Source organism: Bos indicus x Bos taurus, chromosome 18 (assembly GCF_003369695.1).
Source record: "Bos indicus x Bos taurus breed Angus x Brahman F1 hybrid chromosome 18, Bos_hybrid_MaternalHap_v2.0, whole genome shotgun sequence".
Classification (NCBI taxonomy): domain Eukaryota; kingdom Metazoa; phylum Chordata; class Mammalia; order Artiodactyla; family Bovidae; genus Bos; species Bos indicus x Bos taurus.
In genome coordinates, this window is record NC_040093.1 from 19,157,120 (window position 1) to 19,183,597 (window position 26,478).

A 26,478-nucleotide genomic window follows, 5' to 3' on the forward strand; every position below is an offset into this window, starting at 1 on the left:
CTTTTGATCTGTTGTGTTGGAGAAGACTCTTGAGAGTCCCTTGGATTGCAAGGAGATCCAACCACTCCATTCTAAAGGAAATCAGTCCTGAATGTTCATTGGAAGGACTGATGTTGAAGCTGAAACTCCAATACTTTGGCCACCTGATGCGAAGAGCTGACTCATTTGAAAAGACCCTGATGCTGGTAAAGACTGAAGGCAAGAGGAGAAGGGGATGACAGAAGATGAGATGGTTGGACGGCATCACCAACTCAATGGACATGAGTTTGCCTAATCTCCATGAGCTGGTGATGGACAGGGAGGCCTGGCGTGCTGCTGTTCAGGGGGTCACAAAGAGTCAGACACGACTGAGCGACTGAATTGAACTGAACTGATAGACAAGGCTCTTTCTGTTCAGATGCTTCTCTTCAGTCTCCTCCTCCCCCATTATCTATGCTGAGAATTCTAGAGCACTTAATGTTATTACTGATATCAACCAATTCTTAAAAAGAAGCCAACACTCCCACTGTAGTAACTATATTGTCAGGCTCTGGTCTAATAAAGACTTACTGTTGTTCAGTCACTAAGTTGCATCCGACTCTTTGCAACCCCATGGACTGTAGTCCGCCAGGCTCCTTTGCCATGGGATTTTCCAGGCAAGAATACTGGAGTGGGTTACCATTTCCTTCTCCAAGGGATCTTTCCCACCCAGGTATTAAATCTGTGTCTTTTGCATTGGCAAGCAGGTTCTTTATCAGTGAACCACCAGGGAAGCCCACGAAAGACTTACTGTGTACAACATCTTTAAATCCTCACAACTGCCAAGTGAGGTCAGCAGTCTTAGCTGCTTTTCATAGATGATGAAACTGAAGCCCAGAGAGAGCAGTTCTTTGCCCAGAGTTCCCCAGCAGATTAGGGAACGAGTGGGGATGTGACTCCACACCTGTCAGATTCAAGAGCCCCCCTTGTCCTGTATTCTGGCTCCTTCCCAAAGACTCAGTAACAGATGCTGTTCATCAGGAATTACTATGGCCTTGCCCTGCCCTGCAGGGGGGAGGGGTCCCTTCGGTGCCTAGAACAGTGCAGGTTAGACCAGTATTTGTGGAATAAATGGTTGCAGATGACCTTCAGTCCTCTCTAACTACCAGGAGGAGGGTACCACTAGTTTTGTTTTACCAAAGCAGAGGCTAGGACAGGGGCCTGTGTGGCGGAGCTAGGACACTAATGCAGACTGCCTGACACCAACTGTGGCTTTGATCTTAGCCTGTCTTTCCCAGAATTGCTGCCACCTCCCACTTGCAGTCACAATAAGGCTTTCTTAGCACACATGCGTGCCAGTACCGTTCTAGACATAGAGGGGCCGGTAGAATCCTTCCCACAGCCTTCAGAGGCAGGCAGCATTATCTGCACTCTACAGAGGGAACAGCCAAGGCCCAGAGAGGTTCATCGAAGATTTCAGGCTCTGAATTCAGGATCAGTGATTAGAGGCCAAGGCCCACCGACTCACTCACCCTGCCAGGTAGGCCACGTGGCCTGTGCTGGGGTCACAGGTTAGGCCACTGCTGTTCTGGGCCGTGATGCCAAGCACCTTCTCGAGTGATACCTGCAGGGAAAAGGCCCAATCAGAAGCGCCTGCCCCAGCAGGTTCCCCACCCCTCAGCCATCCATTCAGTCTGTTACTTCCAACATGTCCACCGAGCTTCTAGAGTCATCTACCAGCAGCTAATGCTTATCCTCTTCAGTACTGCTTTGACAAATACTGTGCTAAAGCACAGAACGGTGAAGAATGTAGACAAATCCCTGTCCTCCTGGAGCTCACATTCTAGTGGTGACGGGATGGTAGACACAGGAAACGAACAGAATGAATATGTAAAATAGATATCAGGTGATGATGGGAGCATTAGAGAAAAACTAAGCATGGAAGGAAACTGAGAGGACAGAGGAAGGGGAGAAGGCCTCAGTGAAAAGAGTAAGTGTCTTATGTGAAAGACTCGAGAGCCCACAGCAACCCAGGGAAGAAGGCGCTGTTATCAGCCCTACTTTACAGATGAGAACACGGAGGGCCGAGGTCCCACATCTGTGGAGTAGCAACGCTGGGATACAGACTCAGGCAGTCTCTGGTTTCAAAGTCAGCGCTGTGCTCACAGCAGGGAACAGAAGAGGACACTGTCCGTTTGCTCAGTAAATTGACAGTCTAGAGGTTCAATGAGTAAAGAAACGAGTGAACTGGAACAATCACACTTACAATTTAAAAACTGTCTAAGCAAAGTAAGTCAAATGAGCTAGTCCCCATCATGGCTGATTAAACATTTACAGAGGATGGACTAACAAATCGTGATGTTTTCATATTCTTAACAGATTAGTTTCTAATTATTATAAAGTAAAACACTCTCAAACAAGGTGTTGGGCCTCAGAAATGAGAGGCATAGAGAGGACAGTAACGGTCAATATTTATTGAGTATCTGATCAGGAGACAGGTGCTGTTTATACAACTGTATTAACTTATTTAATGCTCACAAAAACTCTGTGATATGGTCACTATCACCAACATCTCCTTATAGATGAGGAAGAGAGGCCTAGAAGGGTAACCCATCTGGAAGTTAGCAGGACTAACCCAGGCAATGGGACTCATGTTTTTTTAATCTGTTAGTCAGCATTACTGGGCATGAGCGTAGCTGGTCATTTTTAGACCAGGTCTTTTGCAAGCTGGATGGACTCTGCACCACCAAACAGGAAAAATACATGACATCAGTCACCCAAAATACACAATCACAGCAGTAGTAACTAACAGCAATAGAGTACTTACAATGTGCCAAATGTTTTTCTAAGTACTTAAGATATGTGAGCTTACTTAATCCTCACAAATATACTATAAGGGAACATTTGTATTATTATCCTCATTTTACAGATGAGGAAACTGAGGCACAGAAAAATTCAAGAAAAAAAGAAGAATTCAGGTTAAAACCCAGGCAGTCTGGGTCCAGAGGTGGTGCTCCTAACCACCTTGCTATACCACCTCTCTGGCGCTAATGGTAAAGAACCTGCCTGCCAGTGAAGAGACTAACAGATGTGGGTTCGATCCCTGGCTTGGGAAGATCCCCTGGAGAAGGAAATGGCAACCCACTCCAGTATTCTTGCCTGGACAATCCCATGGACAGAGGAGCCAGTCCACAGGGTCGCAAAGAGTTGGACACGACTGAGGTGACTTAGCACGCATGTACCACCTCTCTGAAACTGGTTGTTATTCCTCTCCTTCATATTCTTTAGAGCTCACAAGGCTTTCAGAAACATAAGAGATAAAAGCTATGAAGCATAGGTGCTGGATAAGATACTGAGTTGGGTGACCGCTTTAGGCTGGGGTTCAAGAAGGCCTCTCAGAGGAATAAAAAAAGAAGGCCTTTCAGGGTAGAGATATTCAGGCTGAGACTCGAAGAATAGGTGCCAGTCAGGGAGACTGCAGCAAAAAGCCCAGAGGACTCACCATACACAAAGGCTAAGAGGCAGAAAAGAGCTTGGAGTCTCAAGAAAACAGAAGGCAGGCCAGTGTGACAGGACCTTTGTGAGAGGAAGGACAAGGCAAGTGTGGCCAGAGAGGTGAGGAGCAGGCACATGCCCAGCAACTTGCAGCCAGGAAGCCATGGAGCAGAAACAAGATCCACCTGCAGGTATTGCGTATCGACCCTTTATCTGGCATATTCACACTTTCATCTCCCTGCAACACCATGGCTATTGTTACCACCATTTTATAAAAACAGACTTTGCAGCTCTGCAAGTTGGAGAATAAATTTTATTTTATTTTTTATTTTATTTTATTTTTTTAAATACTTATTTATTTAGCTGCATCAGGTCTTAGTTGCCGCATGCGGGATCTTTCATTGTGGCGCTCGGACCCTCTAGCTGTGACCCATGGGCTCTAGAGCGTGAGGGCTCAGTAGCTGCATTGCTCAGGCTAGGTTGCTTCTTAGCATGCGGAATCTTAGTTCCCTGACCAGGGATGGAACCCACATCCCCCGCATTGCAAGGTGAATTCTTAACCACTGGACCACCAGGGAAGTCCTGGAGAATAATTTTTAAACTGCTGCTGTGTGGACTTTCCTGGTGATCCAGTGGTTAAGAATCTCCCTGCCAATGCAGCAGACACAGGTTCAATCCCTGGATGGGGAAGATTCCGTATTCTTGGGACAATTAAGCCCCTGCTCCACAGCTATTGAGCCTGCCCTGTAGAGCCTGTGCTCTACAATAAGAGAAGCCACCACAGTGAGAAGCCTGTGCACCACGAGTAGCCCCCACCCCTTGCCACAACTACAGAAAATCTGCAACACAGCAATGAAGAACGGGCACAGTCAAAATAAATAAAAACAAATAAATATATTTTAAAAGTTGCTGCTGTACTATTGGAATTTCTTCTACCTACTCTAAAGTTTTGCATCTCAGGATTTAGAGAACTGGTCTATACCCATGCCCCTCCCCCCGCATGGGGATTCTAAATATTCTAAATATTACTAAATTCACTCACATCCTCTCCATAATTTAAGGCAGCAGTATGGAATAAGCATCCCACCGTGGTAAGGGAGAGGAAAGAGAAGAGGGAATGAGGGAAGGCAGGCTAGAGCCCAGGGAGAGTTGGAACAAGTAGCTGGGGACTGAATCCTGGTAGGGACCCTAAAGACCCAGCGGGGGATGAGGTCAACAAAAGCGTAAGTGTCCAGAGAGACTTCTAAAGGTGACTGAGGAGACAAGCAGGAAAGCAGGACTAGGAGGTGACTAGCAAAACTATAACGCGTTCCAAAGTATAAAGTCAGGTAGGAGCCCTGGAACGATCCAAAGGCTGAGGGCGCCTTTGTTTGCCTTTCCTAGCTGTTCTTTTCCCCTTGCAGTTAATCTTTACTGTATATAAATCTTCTTCATCTACCTCTATTTAACTCTGCATATCTATTCTTTCCTTTTCTCTCAACGTATTTGTTAGTTTTTTTTTTCCTTGCTTTATTCCCCACCTGACACCTTGCTTTAGTTTTGTTTTCCGGTTTGTGCTTTAGTTAGTTTTGTTCTTAACTGGTAAATATAATTTTTGATTTACCTTGTTCGCTGGGTCAATCTACTGTTTTTGTTGGACTGTTTTCACTTTGCTCATGGGTGTATATGTATATGTGTATATTCTGTTATTTTATTATTATTTGCCTGATTTTGTAACTGCCATTTGTCTGGGGTTCATCTTTGGTTTCTCGTTTTTGGATATTTGTTTCAATCTCACTTAATGCTATAACAAACCACTTGTGGAATTTTCATTCCTGACTAGAGATCAAGCCCTGAGCCTTTGGAGTGGAAGCACTGACCCTAAGACCCTAGACAACCAGAGAACTAACCCTAGGGTGTATCAAATAGTGAGAACTCACACAAAGGAAGCCACTTGAATACAAGACCCGGCATCACCCAACCTCCAGTAGCATCCTGTGCAGGACGCCTCATCTAAACAACAAACAAAACAAGTACAAACCCGATCATCAACAGACAGGATCACCACCTCACTCAGCCTTGCCCAACAGAGGAAAAACAGACAAAAACTCAGTACAAATCTCACCCTATACAAAGCTTACACAAACCACTGGACCAACCTGAGAAGGGCAGAAACCAAAAGGAAGAAAGAATTCAACCTTGAAGCCTGGGAAAAGGAGACCTCAAGCACAGTAAGTTAAAATAAAATAATGAAAAGGCAAAGAAATACTACACAAATGAAGGAACAAACTAGAAACACAGAGGTCCAAATAAATGAAGAGGAAATAGGCAAACTGCCTGAAAAAGAATTCAGAATAATGATAGTAAAGATGATCAAAAACCTTGAAAACAAAATGGTGAAAATGTAAGAATCAATTAACAAAGATCTAGAAGAAATAAAGAATAAACATAGAGAGACAAATAACACAATTACTGAAATTAAAAATACTCTAGAAGGAATCAATAGCAGAATATCTGAAGCAGAAGAATGAATCAGTGAGCTGGACGATAAAATGGTGAAAATAACTTATGAAGAGCAGAATAAAATAAAAAGAATGAAAAGAACTGAGGATAGTTTCAGAGACTTCTGGGACAATATCAAATGCACCAACATTTGAATTATAGGGGTCTCAGAAGAAGTAGAGAAAAAGAAAGGGTATGAGAAAATTTTTGAAGAGATTATAGCTGAAAATTTCCCTAAAATGGAAAAGGAAACAGTCAATCAAGTCCAAGAGGCACAAAGAGTCCCATATAGGATAAACCCAACGGGAAACATGCCAAGACACATACTAATCAAACTAACAAAGACTAAACACAAAGAAAAAATATTAAATGCACCAAGAGAGAAGCAACAAGTAACATACAAGGGAAACCCCATACACTTAACAGCTAATCTTTCAGCAGAAACTCTGAAGCCCAGAAGGGAATGGCAGGATATATTTAAAGTATTGAAAGGGAAAAATCTACAACCAAGATTACAGTACCCAGCAAGGATCTCATTCAAAATTGATGGAGAAATAAAAAGCTTTTTGAACAAGCAAAAGTTAAGAGAATTCAGTACCACCAAACCAGCTTTACAACAAATGTTAACGGGACTTATGTAGTCATGAAATACAAGAGAAGAAAAAAGACCCACAAAATCAACCTCAAACAATTAAGAAAATGGCAATAGAAACATATATATCAATAATTACTTTAAATGTAAAAGGAATAAATGCTCCAACCAAAAGACATAGACTGGCTGAAGGGATACAAAAACAAGACCCATATATATGCTGTCCACAAGAAACCCACTTCAGACCTAAAGACACATATAGCCTGAAAGTGAGAGGACACAAAAATATATTCCATGCAAATATATTTTGCATGGAAGCAAAAGAAAGCTGGAGTAGCAATCCTCGTATCAGATAAAATAGATCTTAAAATAAAGAAGAGTACAAGAGATAAGGAAGGACACTACATTATGATCAAAGGATAAATCCAAGAGGAAGACATAACAATTGTAAATATCTATGCACCCAACAAAGGAGCACCTCAATACTTAAGACAAACACTAACAGACATAAAAGGAGAAAGTGACAGTAACATAATAATAGTAGAAGACTTTAATACCCCATTCACACCAATGGACAGATCATCAAAACAGAAAATTAATAAAGAAACACAAGTCTTAAATGATACATTAGATGAGATAGATCTCATTGATATCTTCAGGACATTCCATCCAAATGCAGGACATTCCATCCATCTTCTCAAGTGTACATGGAACATTCTCCAGGATAGGTCCACCCACATCTTGGGTCACAAATCAAATCTCAGTAAATTTAAGAAAATTAAAATCATATTAAGCATCTTCTCTGATCACAGTGCTGAGACTATCAATTACAAGAAAAAAATTGTAAGAAACACAAACACATGGAGAAAAACACGTTTCTAAATAACCAACAGGTTACTGAAGAAATCAAAAGGGAAATAAAAAAATTTCTAAAAAAAATAAAAATGAAAACACGACAACTCAAAACCTATGGGATGCAGTGAAAGCAGTTCTAAGAGGGAAGTTTATAGCAATCCTACCTCAAGAAACAAGAAAAACATCAAATAGACAACCTAACTTTAAACCTAAAAGTGGAAAAAGAACAACAACAAACAACAACAAAAAAAAACCCAAATTAGTAGAAAGAAAGAAATCATTAAGATCCAAGCAGAAATAAATGAAAAAGAAATGAAAGAAACAATAATAAAGATTAATAAAACTAAAAGCCGGTTCTTCGAGAAAATAAACAAAATTGACAGGCCTTAGCCAGACTCATCAAGAGAAAAAGAAGAATCAAATCAACAAAATCATTAATGAAATAGGAGAAGTTACAAAAGACAATGCAGAAATACAAAGGATTAGAAGAGACTATTAGTATATGGCAATAAAATGGATAACCTGGAAGAAATGGACAGATTCTTAGAAAAGTTCAATCTTCCAAGACTGAACCAGGAAGAAATAGAAATTGTGAACAGCAACAACAAAAAAGAAATTGTGAACAACCCAATTACAGGCACTGAAATTGAACCTGTGATCAAAAATCTCCCCAAAAACAAAAGCCCAGGACCAGATGGCGTCACAGGAGAATTCTATCAAACATTTAGAGAAGAGCTAATACCTATCCTTCTAAAACTCTTTCAGAAAATTGCAGAGAAGAAACACTTCCAAACTCATTCTAGGAGGCCACCATCACCCTGATACCAAAACCAGACAAAGACTACACCAAAAAGGAAAACTACAGGCCAATATCACTGACGAACATAGACGCAAAAATCCTCAACAAAATTTTAGCAAACAGAATTCAGCAACATATCAAAAAGCTCAAACACCATGATCAAGTTATTGATTTGATTCCAGGAAGGCAAGGATTCTTCACTATATGCAAATCAATGTGATACACTATATTAACAAATTGAAAGACAAAAACCATATGATAATCTCAATAGATGCAGAAAAAGCCTCTGACAAAATTCAGCACCCATTTATGATTAGAACTCTTCAAAAAATGGGCATAGAAGGAACCTACCTCAATACAGTAAAGGCCATATATGATAAGCCTACAGCAAACATTATTCTCAATGGTGAAAAACTGAAAGCATTCGGCCTAAGATCAGGAACAAGACAAGGGTGTCCACTTTCACCACTATTATTCAACATAGTTCTGGAAGTCCTAGCTACAGCAATCAGAGAAGAAAAGAAATAAAAGGAATCCAGAATAGAAAAGAAGAAGTAAAGTTCTCACTGTTTGCAGATGATATGATACTGTACATAGAAAACGCTAAAGATACTATCAGAAAATTACTAGAGCTAATCAGTGAATTTAGCAAAGCTGCAGGACACAAAATCAATATACAGAAATCACTTGCATTTCTATATACTAACAATGAAAAATCAGAAAGAGAAATTAAGGAATCAAACCCATTCATCACTGCAACAAAAACAATTAAATATCTAGGAATAAATTTACTTAAGGAAATAAAAGAACTGTACACAGAAAATTATAAGACACTAATGAAAGAAATCAAAGATGACATAAACAGATGGAGAGATATTACATGTTCCTGGGTAGGAAGCATCAATATTGTGAAAATGACTATACTACCAAATGCAATCTACAGATTCAGTGTGATCCCTATCAAATTACCAATGGCATTTTTCACAGAACTAGAACAAAAAATTTCACAATTTATATGGAAACACAAAAGACTCCAAACAGCCAAAGCAGTCTTGAGAAAGAAGAATGGAGATGGAGGAATCAACCTTCCTGACTTCAGATTATACTACAAAGCTACAGCCAGCAAGACAGTATGGTACTGTCATATAAACAGAAACATAGACCAATGGAACAAGATAGAAAGCCCAGAAATAAACCCATGTACCTATGGGTACCTTATTTTTGACAAAGGAGGCAAGAATATACAATGGGGCAAAGACAGCCTCTTCAATAAATGGTGCTGGGAAAACTGGACAGCTACATGTAAAAGAATGAAATTAGAACACATACCAACACTTGTGTATGGTATGTGTAACACCATACACAAAGATAAACTCAAAACGGATTAAAGACCTAAATGTAAGACCAGAAACTATAAAGCTCTTAGAGGAAAACATAGGCAGAACACTCAATGACATAAATCAATGCAAGATCCTCTATGACCCACCTCCTAGAGTAAAGGAAATAAAAACAAAAGTAAACAAGTGGGACCTGATTAAACTTAAAAGCTTTTGCACAGCAAAGGAAACTATAAGCAAGGTGAAAAGACAACCCTCAGAATGGGAGAAAATAAAAGCAAATGAAACAACTGACAAAGGATTAATTTCCAAAATATACAAGCCGCTCATACAACTCAATGCCAGAAAAACAAACAACCCAATTAAAACGTGGAAAAAAGACCTAAACAGATATTTCTCCAAAGAAGACATACAGATGGCTAACAAACACATGAAAAGATGCTCAACATCGCTCATTATTAGAGAAATGCAAATCAAAACTACAATGAGATATTACCTCACATGGGTCAGAATGGCCATCATCAAAAAGTCTATGAACAATAAGTGCTGGAGACGGTGTGGAGAAAAGGGAATGCTCTTGCATTGTTGGTGGGAAGATGGTATGAAAATTCCTTAAAATACTAGGAATAAAACCATCATATGACCCAGCAATCCCACTCCCAGGCATATACCCTGAGGAAACCAAAATTGAAAAAGACACATGTATCCCATTGTTCACTGCAGCACTATTTACAATAGCTAGAACAGGGAAGCAACCTAGACGTCCACCGACAGATGAATGGATAAAGTAGTAGCGGTACATATACACAATAGAATATTACTCAGCCATAAAAAGGAACACATTTGAGTCAGTTCTGATGAGGTGGATGAACCTAGAACCTATTATACAGAGTGAAGTGAGTCAGAAAGAGAACGATAAATATATTCTAAAGCGTATACATGTAATCTAGAAAAATGGTACTGAAGGATTTATTTACAGGACAGCAATGGAGAAACAGACATAGAGAATAGACTTACGGACATGGGGAGAGGGGAGGAGAGGGTGAGATGTATTTAAAGAGTAACATGGAAACTTATATTACCATATGTAAAATAGATAACCAATGGGAATTTGCTGTATGGCTCAGTTAACTCAAACAGGGGCTCTGTATCAACCTAGTTGGGTGGGATGGGGCAGGAGATGGGAGGTAGGTTCAAAAGGGAGGGTATATATGTATACCTATGGCTGATTCATGTTGAGGTTTGACAGAAAACAAAATTCTGTAAAGCAATGATCATTCAATAAAAAAAAATTTTAAAGACTGAGGGCGGGGCCAGGGGTTGAGAGGTGGGACTAGGGGTGATGGGCAGTATCCGAGAGAGGAGGAGACGAGGAAGTGGGAGGAGCCTCATCTAGGGGCGGGGCTTAGGGACTAGGCAGGCCAGAGAGCAGCCAGAGGAGTACCAGCCGGGGGCTGATAGGCGGGGCCAAAGATCTAAGGGTGGGACCAAGGAAGAGCAGGGAACCTGGAACTGAGATGGACAAGGCAAGCAACCCCTCACCCGATTCTGCACCGTGTCCTCGGGAGCCGCTGGGAGTCGCGTCCGCCGCCGGAGGCAGAGCGGTGGAGCCGGGGGCGGAGAAGACTGGGCCCTCCGCGCCGGAACTCCCGCCATGACTGATGGCAGCTTCTCAACTGTATCATTCCGCGCGTAGCCTCCGGGCCCCAAGGCCGCCATCGTCGCGTCGGAGCCCGGCGACCGTTACACTTCTCAACCGCCGCAGCCGCCACGGTCCACTTGAATAGCGAACGGCCGCGGGAAAGCCGGCGCCACCGCCCATTGGGCGCGGGGGGCTGCTGGTCTGGCCAATCTCAGGGTTACCGGCGGCGCTTTTGACCAATGAGGGCTAAGAGGCGGAGCGGGGGTTCTGGCTGGGTGGAGCCGCGGCTTCTTAGCTAGATGTTTGATCGAGCGTTGTGGAGTTTTTTTTTAAATCCCGTCTGTGTTTTCATCATTCACTGAATTTCAGTTTTGAACTTTTAAGAGGCTAATGCCAAAGCCCCTACCTCCACCCCAAGCCGACTATCCTCGCAGTAGCAGTCGCCCGGATGTAAGCTAGGGTGGAGCCGAAAAAAGACTGAAGAGTTGGCGCAGACTCAGAAAGGTCTTTACGCCACCTCTTCCCCAACACGTGATGAAGTCCCGGCGGCTCAGAGCCGGTTTTGCTTTATCCACTTGCCACGTGATGTGGCAACGCCGTCTGGCGCGTAATACGCAGGCGCAGCTTTCCTTCCCTCCGCATGTGACAAGGCCCCAAGGGCCGTCACGTGAGGCAGGCGGCAAGCGCGCGGGTGGGGCGGGGTTCGGCGGCGCCTGGTGAGGATCAAAGTGCGGCTGCAGACCGGGCAAAACCCAGCTGGGCTGGACAGCCATGCCCAAGTACTGCCTGGCTCCGAACTGCTCCAACACTGCGGGCCAGCTGGGCGCGGACAATCGCCCGGTGAGCTTCTACAAGTGAGCGCAAGCGAGGGGCGGGGCTTAGAGGGAGGCGGGACCACGGGCGCAGCAATGTGGGGCGGGGCCCGAGGATAAATGCAGCGACGTGGGGCTTCTGGTCCAGGTTGCAGGTATTTGGAAGCATGGTTAGCTGGATGAAGGGACCATGTTCCCCGCGTTTCACTTGCAGTAAACACGATATATGTAAACGTGCAAAAGTATGATAACAGCAGGGATAGACGATTAACTGCAGGTAGTGAACGGGGCGAACGGAGGAAAGGGAGGGCTGTGTAGAGGAGTGAGGTTGGTCCAGGCTCAGAAAGAGCTTACAGTTGCCCACTCGCCATCCCCACGAACTTGAGGCATCTCAAACTCAAAACATACGAAACCGACCTCCTGACTCTCCCAGAACTTCCCATAAGCTTTCTTATCCAATAGCTTTCCATCCTTTACTGTCTTTCAGGCTAGAAATGTTAGAACCAACTTTACTTTTTTCTCACACCTGAGAAAGTAAAACTTAGCTTGAATTTTTGAAACAAAACAAACCCCCAAAAACCTGCCTTCTAGTTTGTTTAGGTGGGATAACAGAGATGGGAAAAGCTGGCTGAAGAGTTAATAGGAAAAAAATTTTTCTCAGGGATGTGCTGCAGATGTGAAGTAGCAAAACTTCCCTTCTTTAAGAGACTACTGCTTTTTTACTAGGAAGCTTTGTTCTCTAAAATCATAGGCTATCACAAACTTTGCTGTTTGAAATTACATCAGTAGGAATGAAACATCTTACTTAAGGCCTGGAGAAGTTAGGTCGCTGTGACACAGAGAAGCAGCCTTGATTTACAGCCCAGGTTCAGAGCTTCAGGTAAGGGGTTTCTGGACACAGTAGTTCACATCTATCCACACTTAATTGCTTCCAAGGAGACAGACCCTGGGCCCACTTTGCAATCCAGGTCTGATACTGATCCATTTACTCACAGTTCTGCTCTGCTTTGATATTATCCAAACACTGTTTCACTTACATTTCATCTAAACTTTACCCATCCCCCAAACTCCAATAATGATGCTTCCCAGGTGGCGCTAGTGGTAAAGAACCCAACTGTCGATGCAGGATATGTAAGAGACCTGGGTCAGGAAGATCCCCTGGAGGAGGGCACAGCAGTCCACTTCCGTATTCTTGCCTGGAGAATCCCATGGACAGAGGAGGCTGGCAGGCTACTGTCCATAGCGTCACAGAGTTGGACATGACTGAAGCGACTTAGCATGCAAACCCCGATAATAATTATTTTCCTCTGTTTGATGAAATTCCCCACAGTACCTCTGGTGGCAGTTCACTTATTGCCACGGTAAATAAACCTGACTTTAGTAGACTCTAGGTTTGTACCTGGTGGCCTTCGTCTAAATGGGCCAGGACACATTCCTCATCTGGTCCATCAGCAAATCCTGTTGGCATTCCCTTTTTTTAAAAAAAAAAAATTTATTTTTGGCTGCACTGGGCTTTCATTGCTGCACACAGGCTTTCTCTACTTGAGGTGAGTGGCGGCTACTCTAGTTGTGGTACCCAGGCTTCTCATTGTGGTGGCTTCTTTTGTTGCAGAGCACGGGCGCCAGGGGGCTTTAGTAGTTGCATGAGTGGGCTCAGTAATTGTGGTCCACAGGCTTAGTTGCTCTGAAGCATGTGGAATCTTCCTGGACCAGGTGTTGAACCCATGTCCTCTGCATTGGCAAGTAGATTCTTAACCACTGGACCACCAGGGAAGTCCAGGCTCTTCCTTTAAAGTCTATCCAGAATTGACCACTTCTGTCCCCCATCTTTTCCCCCACCCTGGCATCGGCCACCTCCTGACTGCACTATTTTAGTAGGCTCTCCATTGGACAAGCTGCTCCCACAGTCTTCCACGTGCAGTCACAGGGGACTGGTAACCCCCTGAGTCAGATCAGGGCTTAGATGCCTCCCCTGGCTCCCACCTGACTGTATAAAAGACAAGAAGGTGAGGCTGGAGCAGGCAGAAGGCAGGCCTACGAAGCCCTACAGGCCCTGGATCCCCACTGCCTGGCCTTATCTCCTCTCTCCTTCCCCTTACTCACTCCATGCCAGTGTCACTGTCCGTTTGATGTTCCTCCAGCATGCCAGGCACTTTGTTGCCCCAGGGCCTTTGCACAGAAAGTTCTTCCCTTTATGACCGCTACTCTGTAAAGTGATAACCCTCTCCCAGTACGTACATATTTTCTTTACTCACTTCCTGCTTTATTTTTCCCTTTAACCTTAACACTATCTGGCATACCACATGTTTAATATTGGGTTGGCCAAAAAGTTCATTTGGGTTTTTCCACAAGATTATATAGAAAAAGCCCAACAAACTTTTTGGGCAACCAAATATATCCGTTTATTGTCTCCTCCATTAAAATGTCAGCTTCTTGAAGGCAGGGATTTTTGTCTGTCTTATTCCCTGCTGTCTATCACCTCAAACAGTGCCTAGCACATAGTGGGTGCTCAGTAAATATTTGTTGGGTTAATTAGGTGAATGTGTCTCATATGAGCTTCCCAGGAAACCCAGAACTCCACATCCCAGCTATCCTTTGAGGGACCCTGTTTCAGGGTAGGAGGAGAATAGAGTGGTCTTTGGAACTGAATCAATATGTCCAGACTTGCTTTTTAAAATGTATCACTCTGACGTGCATATGCGTGCTAAGTTGCTTCAGTTGTGTCAGACTCTTGTGACCTTATGGACTGTAGCCTGCCAGGCTCCTCTGTCCATGGGATTCTCCAGGCAAGAATACTGGAGTGGGTTGTGTGCCCTCCTTCAGAGGATCTTCCTGACCCAGGGCCCAATCCACATCTCTTGTGTCTCCTGCATTGGCAGGTGGGCTCTTTACCACTGGGGCCACTTGCCACCATTTGTTAATTCAGCAACTTTGAGTGTCTCCTGTAGTAAGCGAGCCCCTGCTGAGAGACACTGACACATCTTGTTCCTGCCCTGACAGAGCTCATGGAAAGGTGCAGGGTCAGTCATTGACGAACTGAGGACACAAATTGATCCTCTTTTCTTCAGCACTACTGCCCCCAGTTCAGTTCAGTTCAGTCGCTCAGTCGTGTCCAACTCTTTGCGACCCCATGAATTGCAGCACGCCAGGCCCCCCTGCCCATCACCAACTCCCGAAGTTTACCCAAACTCATGTCCATCGAGTCGGTGATGCCATCCAACTATCTCATCCTCTGTCATCCCCTTCTCCTCCTGCCCTCAATCTTTCCCAGCATCAGGGGGTTTTCAAATGAGTCGGCTCTTCGCATCAGGTGGCCAAAGTATTGGAGTTTCAGCTTCAACATCAGCCCTTCCAATGAACACCCAGGACTGATCTCCTTTAGGATGGACTGGTGGGATCTCCTTGCAGTCTAAGGGACTCTCAAGAGTCTTCTTCAACACCACAGTTCAGAAGCATCAATTCTTCGGTGCTAAGCTTTCTTCACAGTCCAACTCTCACATCCATACATGACCACAGGAAAAACCATAGCCTTGACTAGACGGACCTTTGTTGGCAAAGTAATGTCTCTGCTTTTGAATATGCTACCTAGGTTGGTCCTTCCAAGGAGTAAGCATCTTTTAATTTTGTGGCTGCAGTCACCATCTGCAGTGATTTTGGAGCCCCCCCAAAATAAAGTCTGACACTGTTTCCACTGTTTCCCCATCTATTTCCCATGAAGTGATGGGACCAGATGCCATGATCTTCGTTTTCTGAATGTTGAGCTTTAAGCCAACTCTTTTTACTCTCCTCTTTCACTTTCATCAAGAGGCTCTTTAGTTCTTCACTTTCTGCCATAAGGGTGGTGTCATCTACATATCTCAGGTTATTGATGTTTCTCCCGGCAATCTTGATTCCAGCTTGTGCTTCTTCCAGCCCGCAGTCTATACAACTAATCCATGCTTTAACTCTACCCTCTGACACTCCCCATCCTGCAACAATAACAACAAAACCCCTAACTCTTTGGAAATACAGTTACAAATGCTGATGATAGAATCCTCACTAAACTATTAGGAAATAAAGAAAGGAAAAAACCCACCACGTTCCCAGTCTGACTACTTCTTATCACCTCTGCTATCACAGTGCAGTCCAAGCTGTCATTCTCTTTTAAGATTTTTTTTTTAATGTGGACCATTGTAAAGTCTTTATTGAATTCATTACAATACTGTTTCTGTTTTGTTTTTTGACCACAGGCATGTGGGATCTTAGCTCAGCTCCCTGACCAGGGATCACACCCAAGCCCCTTGGATTAGAAGGCGAAGTCTCAACCATTGGACCACCAGGGAAGTCCCTGTCATTGTCTCTTAATGAGATGCTGTTATAGTTGCTTGCTGGTCTCCCTGCTTCCACTCTTGCTTCCCTTACAGCAACAACAGTAATAACTTATTTAGAGAGCACTTACTGCAGGCCAGGTACTGTTCCAAGCTCTTCACACATAATAATGAGAACAATAATGACTGTACACAGCAGCCAGATGACCGTGTAAAAATCACTCCAGGGAATTCCCTGGTGGTCCACTGGTTAGGACTCCATGCTTTCACTGCCAAGGGCCTGGGTTCAACCCCTGCTTGGGGAATTAAGATCCCACAAGCCACTTGGTGTGGGGGGAAAAAAAAATCAGTTCACATCTGTGTTGAAATCTCCACCAATGGCTGCCAAGCTGTTCCTCACACAGGCTGACCCATTCCCACCTCAAGGCCCAACCCTGAATCACTGTTGCAGAAGCCATTTAGCTAAGAGTTTGATGAGAAATAGGCTCCAAAGTAGATTCCAGAGGGCATGGATGCTAGAAGGAACAAGGTGAAATAATGAACAAAGTACTGGGAAATAACTTGAAATTCCTGCCAGGGTGCCAAAGGAAACATTTCATTAATTGTGTTTTAGACCCTTTCAGCACACAGGAGCAAATGACAGTCATCTCATGGGGTGTCTATCAGGTATGAATTGCAGCTGTCTGGCAGTTAACAAAGTCCTGAAATAGTAGTGGCTTAACCAAATTATGGGGTCTGTAGGAATCAATCTGGCCAAGTTATGCTACAGTAACAAACTCACCGAAACTCAATAGCTTACGGCAACAAAGGTTTATTTCTCACTCAGACTAATGTCCTTGGCAGGCCATTGATGGCATTTCTCTACTGTATCTTAATTAGGGACTCAGGCTGGAGGAGCTGCCCCTAGGTGGAATGTTGCTGATCTTGTGGGAGGGGAAAAAAGAGAAAGTGGGGAGAAGTCACCCAGTGGCTCCTGGTAACTTGTGTACTTTGAAGTGGCCCATGTCACTTTAACTGCTTTCACAAGTCTATAGCAAGCGTCAGGTCAGTGGAGTGGAAATGTGTCTCTGTGTGGGGAATGGTAGCAAATGGTTTGAACAGTAATTCAGTCTACGCAAGGTTTGTTCTTCTCTCATACAAAGCAAGTACGTAGGTTTGCAAACCAGCACTGATGTGGCAGCTCCATAGTCATCAGGGATGAAGGTCCTGTCTTTCATATCCATCCTCCAGCTGCCACGTGCCCAGCCATCATGCCCTACCATTTCTGGTAGGGAGAAAAGGGAAAGGAGGAAGAGTAAAAGGGACTCAACTCTAAACCAAGCTGGTCCACTTCACAAAGCCTTCCCAGAAATCCCACCCAATGATTCTTCATCATTGGGCATTACAACTGCAAAGGATGCTGGGAAATGTAGTCTTTTTTGATAGACCTTTAACCACCCTGATGACATTTTAAATTATGTTAGTAAGGTAAAAAAGAACTAGCAGTGCTCTAGATAGAATGGCTAACAAGACTAAAATATTTCTATATATAAAAAAAGATTGGCTGTCCACTTAAGGTAGATTTTTAGAGAGGGACATTTCCTATTAGATGTTGCTATCTAGAGAGAACAAAAGAGAATAAAAATAAGACCAAATTAGGAAGGGGTTTTTTAATGATATTCCTTTCCTCCTCTGCCCCTTGATCTGCTTCTGATTCCATTTGAGGTTGCTTCCACATTTAAGGTACCATCTCAGATGTCTCACCCAACATGGAAATATTCATTCGTCAGGACTTAATTGCATGGCCCCACTATGGCAAAGGAACCCAGGAAACCGTCATTTAACAGGGCACATTATGCCTCAAAAAAGTTGGAGTTTGTTAGTAAGGAAGAAGCAGAGAGTGGATATGGAATAATCCTTTGGCAGTCTCTGCCCAGGAGCAGGTGGGTTGTGCTATTACAGGGTTATTTCATGTCCAGGCAGAATGAGGCTGGTGAGAGCAGCTGGATCTCAGATAGAGGCTGAGGGAAGTGCAGCAGCCGGAGTTCTTGGCTCTGTGCCCTGGGGTTCTTCTCTTTGGCTGCCATCACTCCTCTCTGAGTCAGCCCTCAGTCCTCGTTGACCAGCTACCCACCACTGTCTGCCTTTTGCCCAAGGAGTCTTGCTCTGCATCCCACCACCAACCTCTGTCCATCCCATCCACCTCCTCCCCACAGGTGGCCTCTTTAACTTCTTATGTGGCTTTCCCAGTGTTTCTTTATACAAATACAGTATATGTTGGTTAGTTTCCTGTGGCTGCTGTTTCAAACTGCTGGTGGCTAAAAACAATAGGAATTATGCTCTCACAATCCAGGTTGGTTTTACCGGGCCAATATCAAGGTGTCAGCAGGGTTGCATTCCCCAGGAGGCTCTAGGAAAAAATCTGTTTCTCAGTCTTCCAGTTTCTGGTATCTGCAGGCATTTCTTGGCTTGTGGCCACATCACCCCAGTCTCTGCCTCTGTGGTGACATTGCCTTCTCCTCTTTTGTCTGTGGTAATAATATATTCTTTCACTTCCCTCTTAGAAGAATACTTGCAGGACTTCCCTGGCAGTCCAGTGGTTAAGACTCTGTGCTTCCACTACAGGGGACAAGGGTTCAATCCCTGGTCAGGGAACTAAGATCCTACATGCCATGTGGTATGCCAAAAAATTAAAAACAAAAAACAAACTTTTGATTGCATGGAGGACCAACCCGGATGATCTCCGATAATTTCCCCATCTCAGGATCCTTAATCACATCTTTTGTCATGAAATGCAGTATTCACAGCGTCCAGGATTGGGACAGGGATGTCTTTTGTGGGACTATTATTAGCCTACCACAATTATGAAAGCTGGTGTACTCCATTTGAAACATTTTTTTCACATAATATATGCCTAAAAATAGCATGTCAGTTCATACAGTGCCTCAAACTTATTTTAGAGCTCATAGTGTTCTTTTGTGTGCACGTGTTTGAGTTTATTTATCTTGTCTCCTAGTTTATTTATCTAATTTCTAACACTCCTTGCTCTTCCTTTTTAACAAAGAGGGTACAGACCTTATAGCCCTCAGTCTGTTAAGATATCCAGGTGTTTTTACGGTTAACTCCTATTTATGGAATTGAGACTGATTTGCCATTTTCAATTGTGATTTTAGGATACCTAAAAGCTTCTCTTTTAGGTATCTTTGTTTAATACTTAACGTTGGTCAATTTTTAAAAAACTTGTTATTTTGTATTGGGGTGTCACCAATTAACAATGTTTTGATTGTCTCAGGTGAACAGCTAAGGGACTCAGCCATACCTATCCATGTATCCATCCTCCCCCAAACTCCCCTCCCATTCAGGCTGCCACATAACATTGAGCAGAGTTCCCTGTGCTATGCAGTAGATTCTTGTTGGTTATCCATTTTAAATATAGCAGTGTGTACAGGCAACCATAAGTTCATTCTCTTTCTGTTTTGTGAGTAAGTTCATTTTGTATCATTTCTTTTTAGATTCCACATATAAGGGATGTCATGTGATATTTCTCCTCTAACTTATAAAATTTCTCAGTTTTAAGAAAAATATTAAGTAAATAATGTCACCTGGTGGAAGACTTTGTGAAGGGGGGATGTGGATAACTATTAGTTATCTAATGCTTCATAACATTTAGCAGCTTAAAATAAACCTTTTATTTTAAACCTCACAATTTCTGGCAGCTGCCACAGGATCAGCTGGCCAGAGCTTAATGATGCCAACAAAGGTCTGTTTAGTCAAGGCTATGGTTTTTCCAGCGGTCATGTATGGATGTAAGAGTTGGACTATAAAGAAAGCTGAGTGCCGAAGAATTGATGCTTTTGAACTGTGGTGTTGGAGAAGACTCTTGAGAGTCCCTTGGACTACAAGGAGATCCAACCAGTCCGTTCTGAAGGAGATCAGTCCCGGGTGTTCATTGGAAGGACTGATGCTGAAGCTGAAACTCCAATATGTTGGCCACCTGATGCGAAGAGCTGACTCATTTGAAAAGACCCTGATGCTGGGATTGAGGGCAGGAAGAGAAGGGGATGACAGAGGATGAAATGGTTGGATGGCATCACCGACTCAATGGGCAATATTGGAGTGGGTAGCCTATCCCTTCTCCAGCAGATCTTCCCAACCTAGGAATCCAACTGGGGTCTCATGCATTGAAGGTGGATTCTTTACCAACTGAGCTATCAGAGAAGCCCAAATAATCATTAGGGATTTGATTTAGGTCATACTGGAATGGCCTAGTGGTTCTCCCTTCTTTCTTCATTTAAATCTTAATTTTGCAATCAGGGGCTCATGATCTGAGCCACAGTCAGCTCCCGGTCTTGTTTTTGCTGACTGTATAGAGCTTTTCCATCTTCAGCTGCAAAGAATATAATCAGACTGATTTCAGTATTGACCATCTGGTGATGTCCATGTCTAGAGTCATCTCTTGTGTTGTTAGAAAAGGGTGTTTGCTATGACCAGTGTGTTCTCTTGGCAAAACTCTGTTAGCCTTTGCCCTGCTTCATTTTGTACTCCAAAGTCAAACTTGCCTGTTACTCCAGGTATCTCTTGACTTCCTACTTTTGCATTCCATTCCCCTATGATGAAAAGGACATCTTTTTTGATGTTGGTTCTAGAAAGTGTCATGGAATCATACAATATTAGGACTTTTTTTTTGTGACTGATTTATTTCACTTACCATAATGTACTCAAGGTTCATCCATGTTATATAGAATGTGTCAGAATTTCTTTTCTTTTTTTTTTTATTGGCTGCACTCCCCAGCATGTGGGATCTTAGTTCCCTGACTAGAGACAAAACCCATGCCCCGTGCAGTGGAAGCGTAGAGTCTTAACCACTGGACTGCCAGGAAAGTCCCGGAATTTCTTTCTTAAAGCTGAGTAATATTTCATTGTGTATGTGTGTGTATTGTATATATATATATATATCATGTATGTATACGTATGTGTGTGTGTATATATATATTCCACCTTTTGTTAATACATTCATTTGTTGATGGACCCTTGGGTTTCTTCCACCTCCTGGCTATTGTAAATCATGCTGTTATGAACTTGAGTGTGTAAATATCTCTTTGAGACCCTGCTTTGAAGTTTATTTTTTTTTGGGGGGGGGGTCTATATCCAGAAGTGGGATTTGGATCATATGGTAATACTGTTTTCAGTTTTTTGAGGAACTACCATACTACTTTTCATAGAGGCTTCTCCATTTTACATTCCCACCAACACCACACAGGGTTCCAGATTCTGCATATCCTTGTAAATACTTGTTTTTTTTTTTAATATAGTAGTCATTCTAATGGTTATGAGGCAATAGCTTGTGGTTTCGATGGGCATTTTCCTAATGATAAATGATGTTGAACATCTTTTCATATGCTGCTGCCATTTGTGTCTTGTTTAGAGTCTATTCAAGCCCTTTGCCCATTTTTAATCAGTTAATGTTTTGTTGTTGTTTAAAAACTTTTTGACATGTTTTCAAGCATACACAAAAAATAGTGTTGTTTAAATGAATCCTCATGTATCTATCACTCAGTTACACCAGTAGTCAACATTTCACTAATTTTTTTCTTCTACTTTCCTCCCACGTACATCTTTAATGTAGTATTTTAAAGAAAATTCCAGCCTTTTATTCATAAATATTTCAGAATATTTTTCCAACAGATGACTATTTTAGAAGCTTAAATCAGTGTAATGATCACACCTAGCAAAATTAACTTCTTACAATTATCTAATAACCAATTCATGTTCAATTTCCCCCAACTGGATTAAAATGTCTTTTTACAGAAAGGTTGTTGCAGAGGAAGCCCAGATCTGCCTTTGTGTTGATGTTTCTTAAATCCCCTTTAATCTATAGCCCTACCCTTAGCCCCATGAATATAGGATCTCCCACATTCTAGATTTGTCCAATTTTATTAACTGCTCCCTTAGGTTCCTGTGGAGGAACAGATGAGTGGGGAGGGGATAGTGGCCATGGAAGAGAGACCAGGAGGGAGATTGGAGGCTTTGGGGGATAGACAACAGATTGTGGGAGAGGTGGGCTGATGCTGGGTGTTTAAAAGATGAAAGTGAAAGTCACTTAGTTGTGTCTCTTAGACTCTGTGACCTCATGAACTATATATAGTCCATGGAATTCTTCAGGCCAGAATAGTGCAGTGGGTAGCCTTTCCCTTTTCCAAGGGATCTTCCCAACCCAGGGATTGAACCCAGGTCTGCCACATTGCAGGCGGATTCTTTACCAGCTGAACCACAAGATGGAGCCAAAAAATTAGATATGGGTAGAGGCAGAGGTGGGCTTCCCTAGTGATTCAGATGGTAAAGAATCTGGAAACCCAGGTTCCATCTCTGGGTGGGGAAGATCCAGAGATGCCTACCCTCTCCAGTATTCTTGCCTGGAGAATCCCATGGACAGAGGAGCCTGGTAGGCTACGGTCCATGGGGTAGCAAAGAGTCGGACAGGACAGAGCGACTAACACACACACAGACACACACACACACCACCTGCGACTAACACACACACACACACACACCACCTGTGACTAACACACACACACACCACCTATGACTAACACACACACACACACCACCTGCGACTAACACACACACACACCCTGGTTGGGAGGCATGGCCAGACTCTGGCCCAGGGGAGGCAGAGGTTTGGCACTCAAGGCTCTCTGGGTGTGCGTGTGCTGGCGGTTGCCGTGGGGCGGGGGTTGGACCCCTGACATGGCTGACCTCGCTCCCCTGGCAGGTTCCCGCTGAAGGATGGCCCCCGGCTGCAGGCCTGGCTGAGGCACATGGGCCGTGAGCACTGGGTGCCCAGCTGCCACCAGCACTTGTGCAGCGAGCACTTCGCCCCCTCTTGCTTCCAGTGGCGCTGGGGCGTGCGCTACCTGCGACCCGACGCCGTGCCCTCCATCTTCTCCCGAGTGCCGCCCGCCCAGGTGAGCTGGGGAAGCCCTGTAGCTGGAATCGGATCCCCAGCCCTCCCCGCCTGAGGAATTTTCCCTTGCAGTCTGGCACTGATGTCCCCCCGCGCCTTGTCTTCCAGAGGCAGCAGAGTTCCCGAAGCACGGAGAAACCCGTCGTGCCTCCACCTCTGCAGGCGACCCCATCCTTGGCCTCTGGGCCTGTACAGCTCTTGGTGCTGGGGCCAGCCTCCGGGGCCCCCGAGGCTCCAGCCACCGTGTTCCTGACGCCCCTGTCGCTTCAGCCGGCGCCCGCGGGGCCGCGCCCTGGAGCATCGGCCCAGCACCCCAGGGCCGGGCTGGGCGCGGCGCTGGGCGCGCTGCAGCGGCGGGTGCGGAGGCTCCAGCGGCGCCACGAGCGGCACCAGGCGCGGCTGCGGGCCCTGGAACAGCTGGCGCGGCAGCTGCAGGCGCGGGCGCACTGGGGCCGGCTGTGTGCGGTGAGTGCCCCGCCTGGCTCACACAGCCCCAGTGTTTCCGTCTAGAGTCCAGAGTTGAAAAGTCACAACATTTCACCCAGGTTTCCAAATTGCTGCCGTGAAAAAAATCAATCTGGCAATGCTAAGCAACTATGGGCGGGAGCTGAGTAGTGGCTTCTCCCTTTATTAATAATACTTAAGCACCCCTATTCTCTTCTACGGGGTTTCCCAAGTGGCACTAGAGGTAAAGAACCTGCCTGCCAATGCAGGAGAAGTAAGAGATGTGGGTTGGATCCCTGGGTCAGGAAGATCCCCTGGAGGAGGGGACAGCAACACATTTCATTATTCTTGCCTGGAGAATCCCATGGCCAACGCAGCCTGGCAGGCTGCAGTCCATGGGGTTGCACAGAGTTGGACAGGACTGAAGCAACTTAGCATACACACATACTCTCTTTTAGACACAGTTAATAACTTAATGAAAACTCGCTTGACCTTGATCTTGACAGTCCCTATTTCCCATATGAAAGACTGAAGTACAGTGTAACTTGCCCAAAGCCAGGCAGCCAGTGAGTTGCAGAGTCAGGATCCAAACTCAGCTGTCCTGCCCCAGAGGAGGCCTGTGCACTTCTGTTGGAGACCTCTGGGCATGGCCCCTATAGAGCTTGGTTTGCAGCTCTATACTAGAGTTTCCCAGACCCTATCTAAGGCCCTTTGCCCCTGTATTTTACTGCTGGGAATTTTCTGGGGTGGGAAGTGGAAAGGATCATGTTTTTAAAAATTAAAAATTGGCCAGGACTTTTTCCTGCTTAAAACCCCAGGGGCACACTTGAGGTCCCGGGGCTCTTGTTCCTGCTTGGAAAAGGGAGGTGGGGAGGAGTTTCTGAAAGCCCCTGAGGTGCCTCTGTAGCTGAGGTGTCCTCACCTGACAGCCAGTGGGGTGGACCTGGCCCACAGATACCATTCATTTGGCCTCAGTAATGCTTTAACATATTTTCTGGCCTTTCCCAAAGGCTCAGCAGATCTAGCAGGACTGGGTTCATATCCCCAGATGGTAGCAGTCAGCTGGAGCTGCAGTGGCCGTCCCTGGAGGCTCTGTTTGAGACTGGCCTGAACCAGCCATGCACCAGATGGACATGCTGGTTGGGGAGGGGAGAGGGACAAGCACAGAACTCAGACTCAGGCCTGAGGCTCTTCATGGAGCCTGCCAGGGCCCCTGGGCTGACGGTGTGTCTCTCTCTGCCTCCCCTGCCCCTCTTCCATCCCTGTTTCTCAATCTCTTCTTCTCTCTCCCACATTTATCTTTGTCTTTCTGCCCTCCGCCCCCAATCTCTCTGTCATCCCATTTATCTCCCCATTTCCCCGTGTCTCTTCATCTGCCTCTTTGTCTATCCCCCATACCCATGTCCCTGTCTCTCTGTCCCTGCATTTCTCCCACCCCCCGATATCTGTCTCTCCATGTCTCTGTCCTCCCTCATCTCTGTCCTTGTTTTCCCATACCACCTCTTCCCTCCTGAATGTCTCTCTTGTTCTCACCTCTCTCTCTGCCCATGTCTCTGTCTGTCTCCTGATACCACTTCCCCTCTCAACCTCCCTGTTCCTCATGGTTTCTCCCCCTGCCCCCACTTCTTCCTTCCCTCCTCCCCTCCTCTTACTTCCCTGTGTCCTCCATCTCTACTACTACTTTCCCTGGGATGGCCCAGCTCCCTCGACCTGAGGAATCCCAAGCCTTCACCATCATCTGTGGAGGGCCTGACATTGCTGTGGTCCTTGCCCATGGTCCTGCATCTCCCACGCTGGATGCCAAGCCTGAGCTCCTGGACACTCAGACTCCCGGTGCATAAGGACCAGGACAGATAATGTCGTGGGAAGGATGACAGAAGACAAGAGGAAGAGAGACACATCACACATAGGCCTGGCCCGCATGCCTGGGGCATAGCACTGCCTCCCTCAAAGGCCTGGCTCCCACCACCTCCTCCTAGGAACCCTGTGAACTTTAGGGCCGACCTGGGCCCAAGACCTCTGTCAGTAGTGATGACCCTGGGTATCAGGTCCCAAACCCACTTTCAATCTTTGTGGTCAGTAAAATATTCTCAGAGCAGGACAAGCATTGTTTGCTTGGGGAGAGTTGTAACTGGTGCTGAAGAGCCCCTCATACCCTTTCCCAAGCCTGGCGCCAAGCTGGGGATACAACAGTGAACACAGCTGACAAAAGTCCTGTCCTCATGGTGCTCCAATTCTGCTTGAGTAGAAGATGAAATAGTGAACTAATAAACAATATAATTTCAGACTGTGATAAGTGCTATAAAGACTGAATGAAAATATAATGGGCTGCAGCGAGACGGGGTTTGGGGGGTGGTGGTGTGGGCAGAGGGAGGGAGGGAAGATTCTCTAAGGAGACAGTGTTTAAGCAGAGACCTGGATGATGAAAAGGAGCTGGCCTGGAAGGCATGCAGATTGGATGTTTCAGGGAGAACAGCCCCTGTTCTAACAGCAGCATCTGAGGTGTGAGCTGGAGGAGGGCAGTGTTGCTATGGTGAATCAGGGAAGGGAGTGAGTTTGTAAGGAGGGCGGGGTTGGGAGGCAACGTTAGATACAGCCGAAAAGGTCTCACTGAAAAGGAACCAATAAGTGAAAGCCTAAAGGAGAGGAGAAAAGAGATCAGGTATTGGGGGAGGAGCACTCCAGGCAGAAGAAACAGCTAGTGCGAAGGTCCAGGGGTGAGGAGGGACAAGGAGGCCAGTGTGGTTAGAGTGGAGTGAGTGACGGGGACGGTGAGAGGAGGCGAGATTGGCAAGATGATGGGACTTGTGGGC

General features: G+C 45.0%; 2 protein-coding genes across 4 annotated transcripts in view; one reads left to right on the top strand and one right to left on the bottom strand.

Annotated features, from left to right (window-relative positions):
- Positions 1 to 11,661, bottom strand: part of WDR62 (WD repeat domain 62) — a 48,948-nt gene extending 37,287 nt beyond the window's left edge. For both annotated transcript variants that reach the window (XM_027514166.1, XM_027514165.1), the window contains exons 1-2: positions 11,060 to 11,661; positions 1,491 to 1,582 (exon numbers count right to left, since the gene is read on the bottom strand). In XM_027514166.1, the coding sequence (XP_027369967.1) occupies positions 1,491 to 1,582; positions 11,060 to 11,236 (269 nt within the window). In that variant the 5' untranslated portion in view covers positions 11,237 to 11,661. The remainder of the gene's footprint in view (positions 1 to 1,490; positions 1,583 to 11,059) is intronic.
- Positions 11,662 to 11,830: 169 nt separating this feature from the next.
- THAP8 (THAP domain containing 8) lies at positions 11,831 to 25,958 on the top strand. Of its 2 annotated transcripts, none has more exons than XM_027514358.1 (4): positions 11,831 to 12,013; positions 23,030 to 23,222; positions 23,330 to 23,686; positions 25,366 to 25,958. In XM_027514358.1, exons 1-4 carry the CDS (start codon positions 11,931 to 11,933, stop codon positions 25,504 to 25,506), a joined length of 774 nt encoding a protein of 257 aa, XP_027370159.1. In that variant the 5' UTR covers positions 11,831 to 11,930; the 3' UTR covers positions 25,507 to 25,958. The 2 variants fall into 2 exon arrangements, with proteins under 2 accessions (XP_027370159.1, XP_027370160.1); XM_027514359.1 differs by having other exon boundaries at positions 11,891 to 11,999.
- The last annotated feature ends 520 nt before the right edge of the window (positions 25,959 to 26,478 follow it).

Coding starts and splice junctions, on each gene's coding strand:
- THAP8 (XM_027514358.1), top strand. CDS start 11,931: ATGCCCAAGTACTGCCTGGCTCCGAACTGCTCCAACACTGCGGGCCAG. Junction 12,014..23,029: donor CGCCCGGTGAGCTTCTACAA/GTGAGCGCAAGC, acceptor CTCCCCTGGCAG/GTTCCCGCTGAAGGATGGCC. Junction 23,223..23,329: donor CCCGAGTGCCGCCCGCCCAG/GTGAGCTGGGGA, acceptor CTTGTCTTCCAG/AGGCAGCAGAGTTCCCGAAG.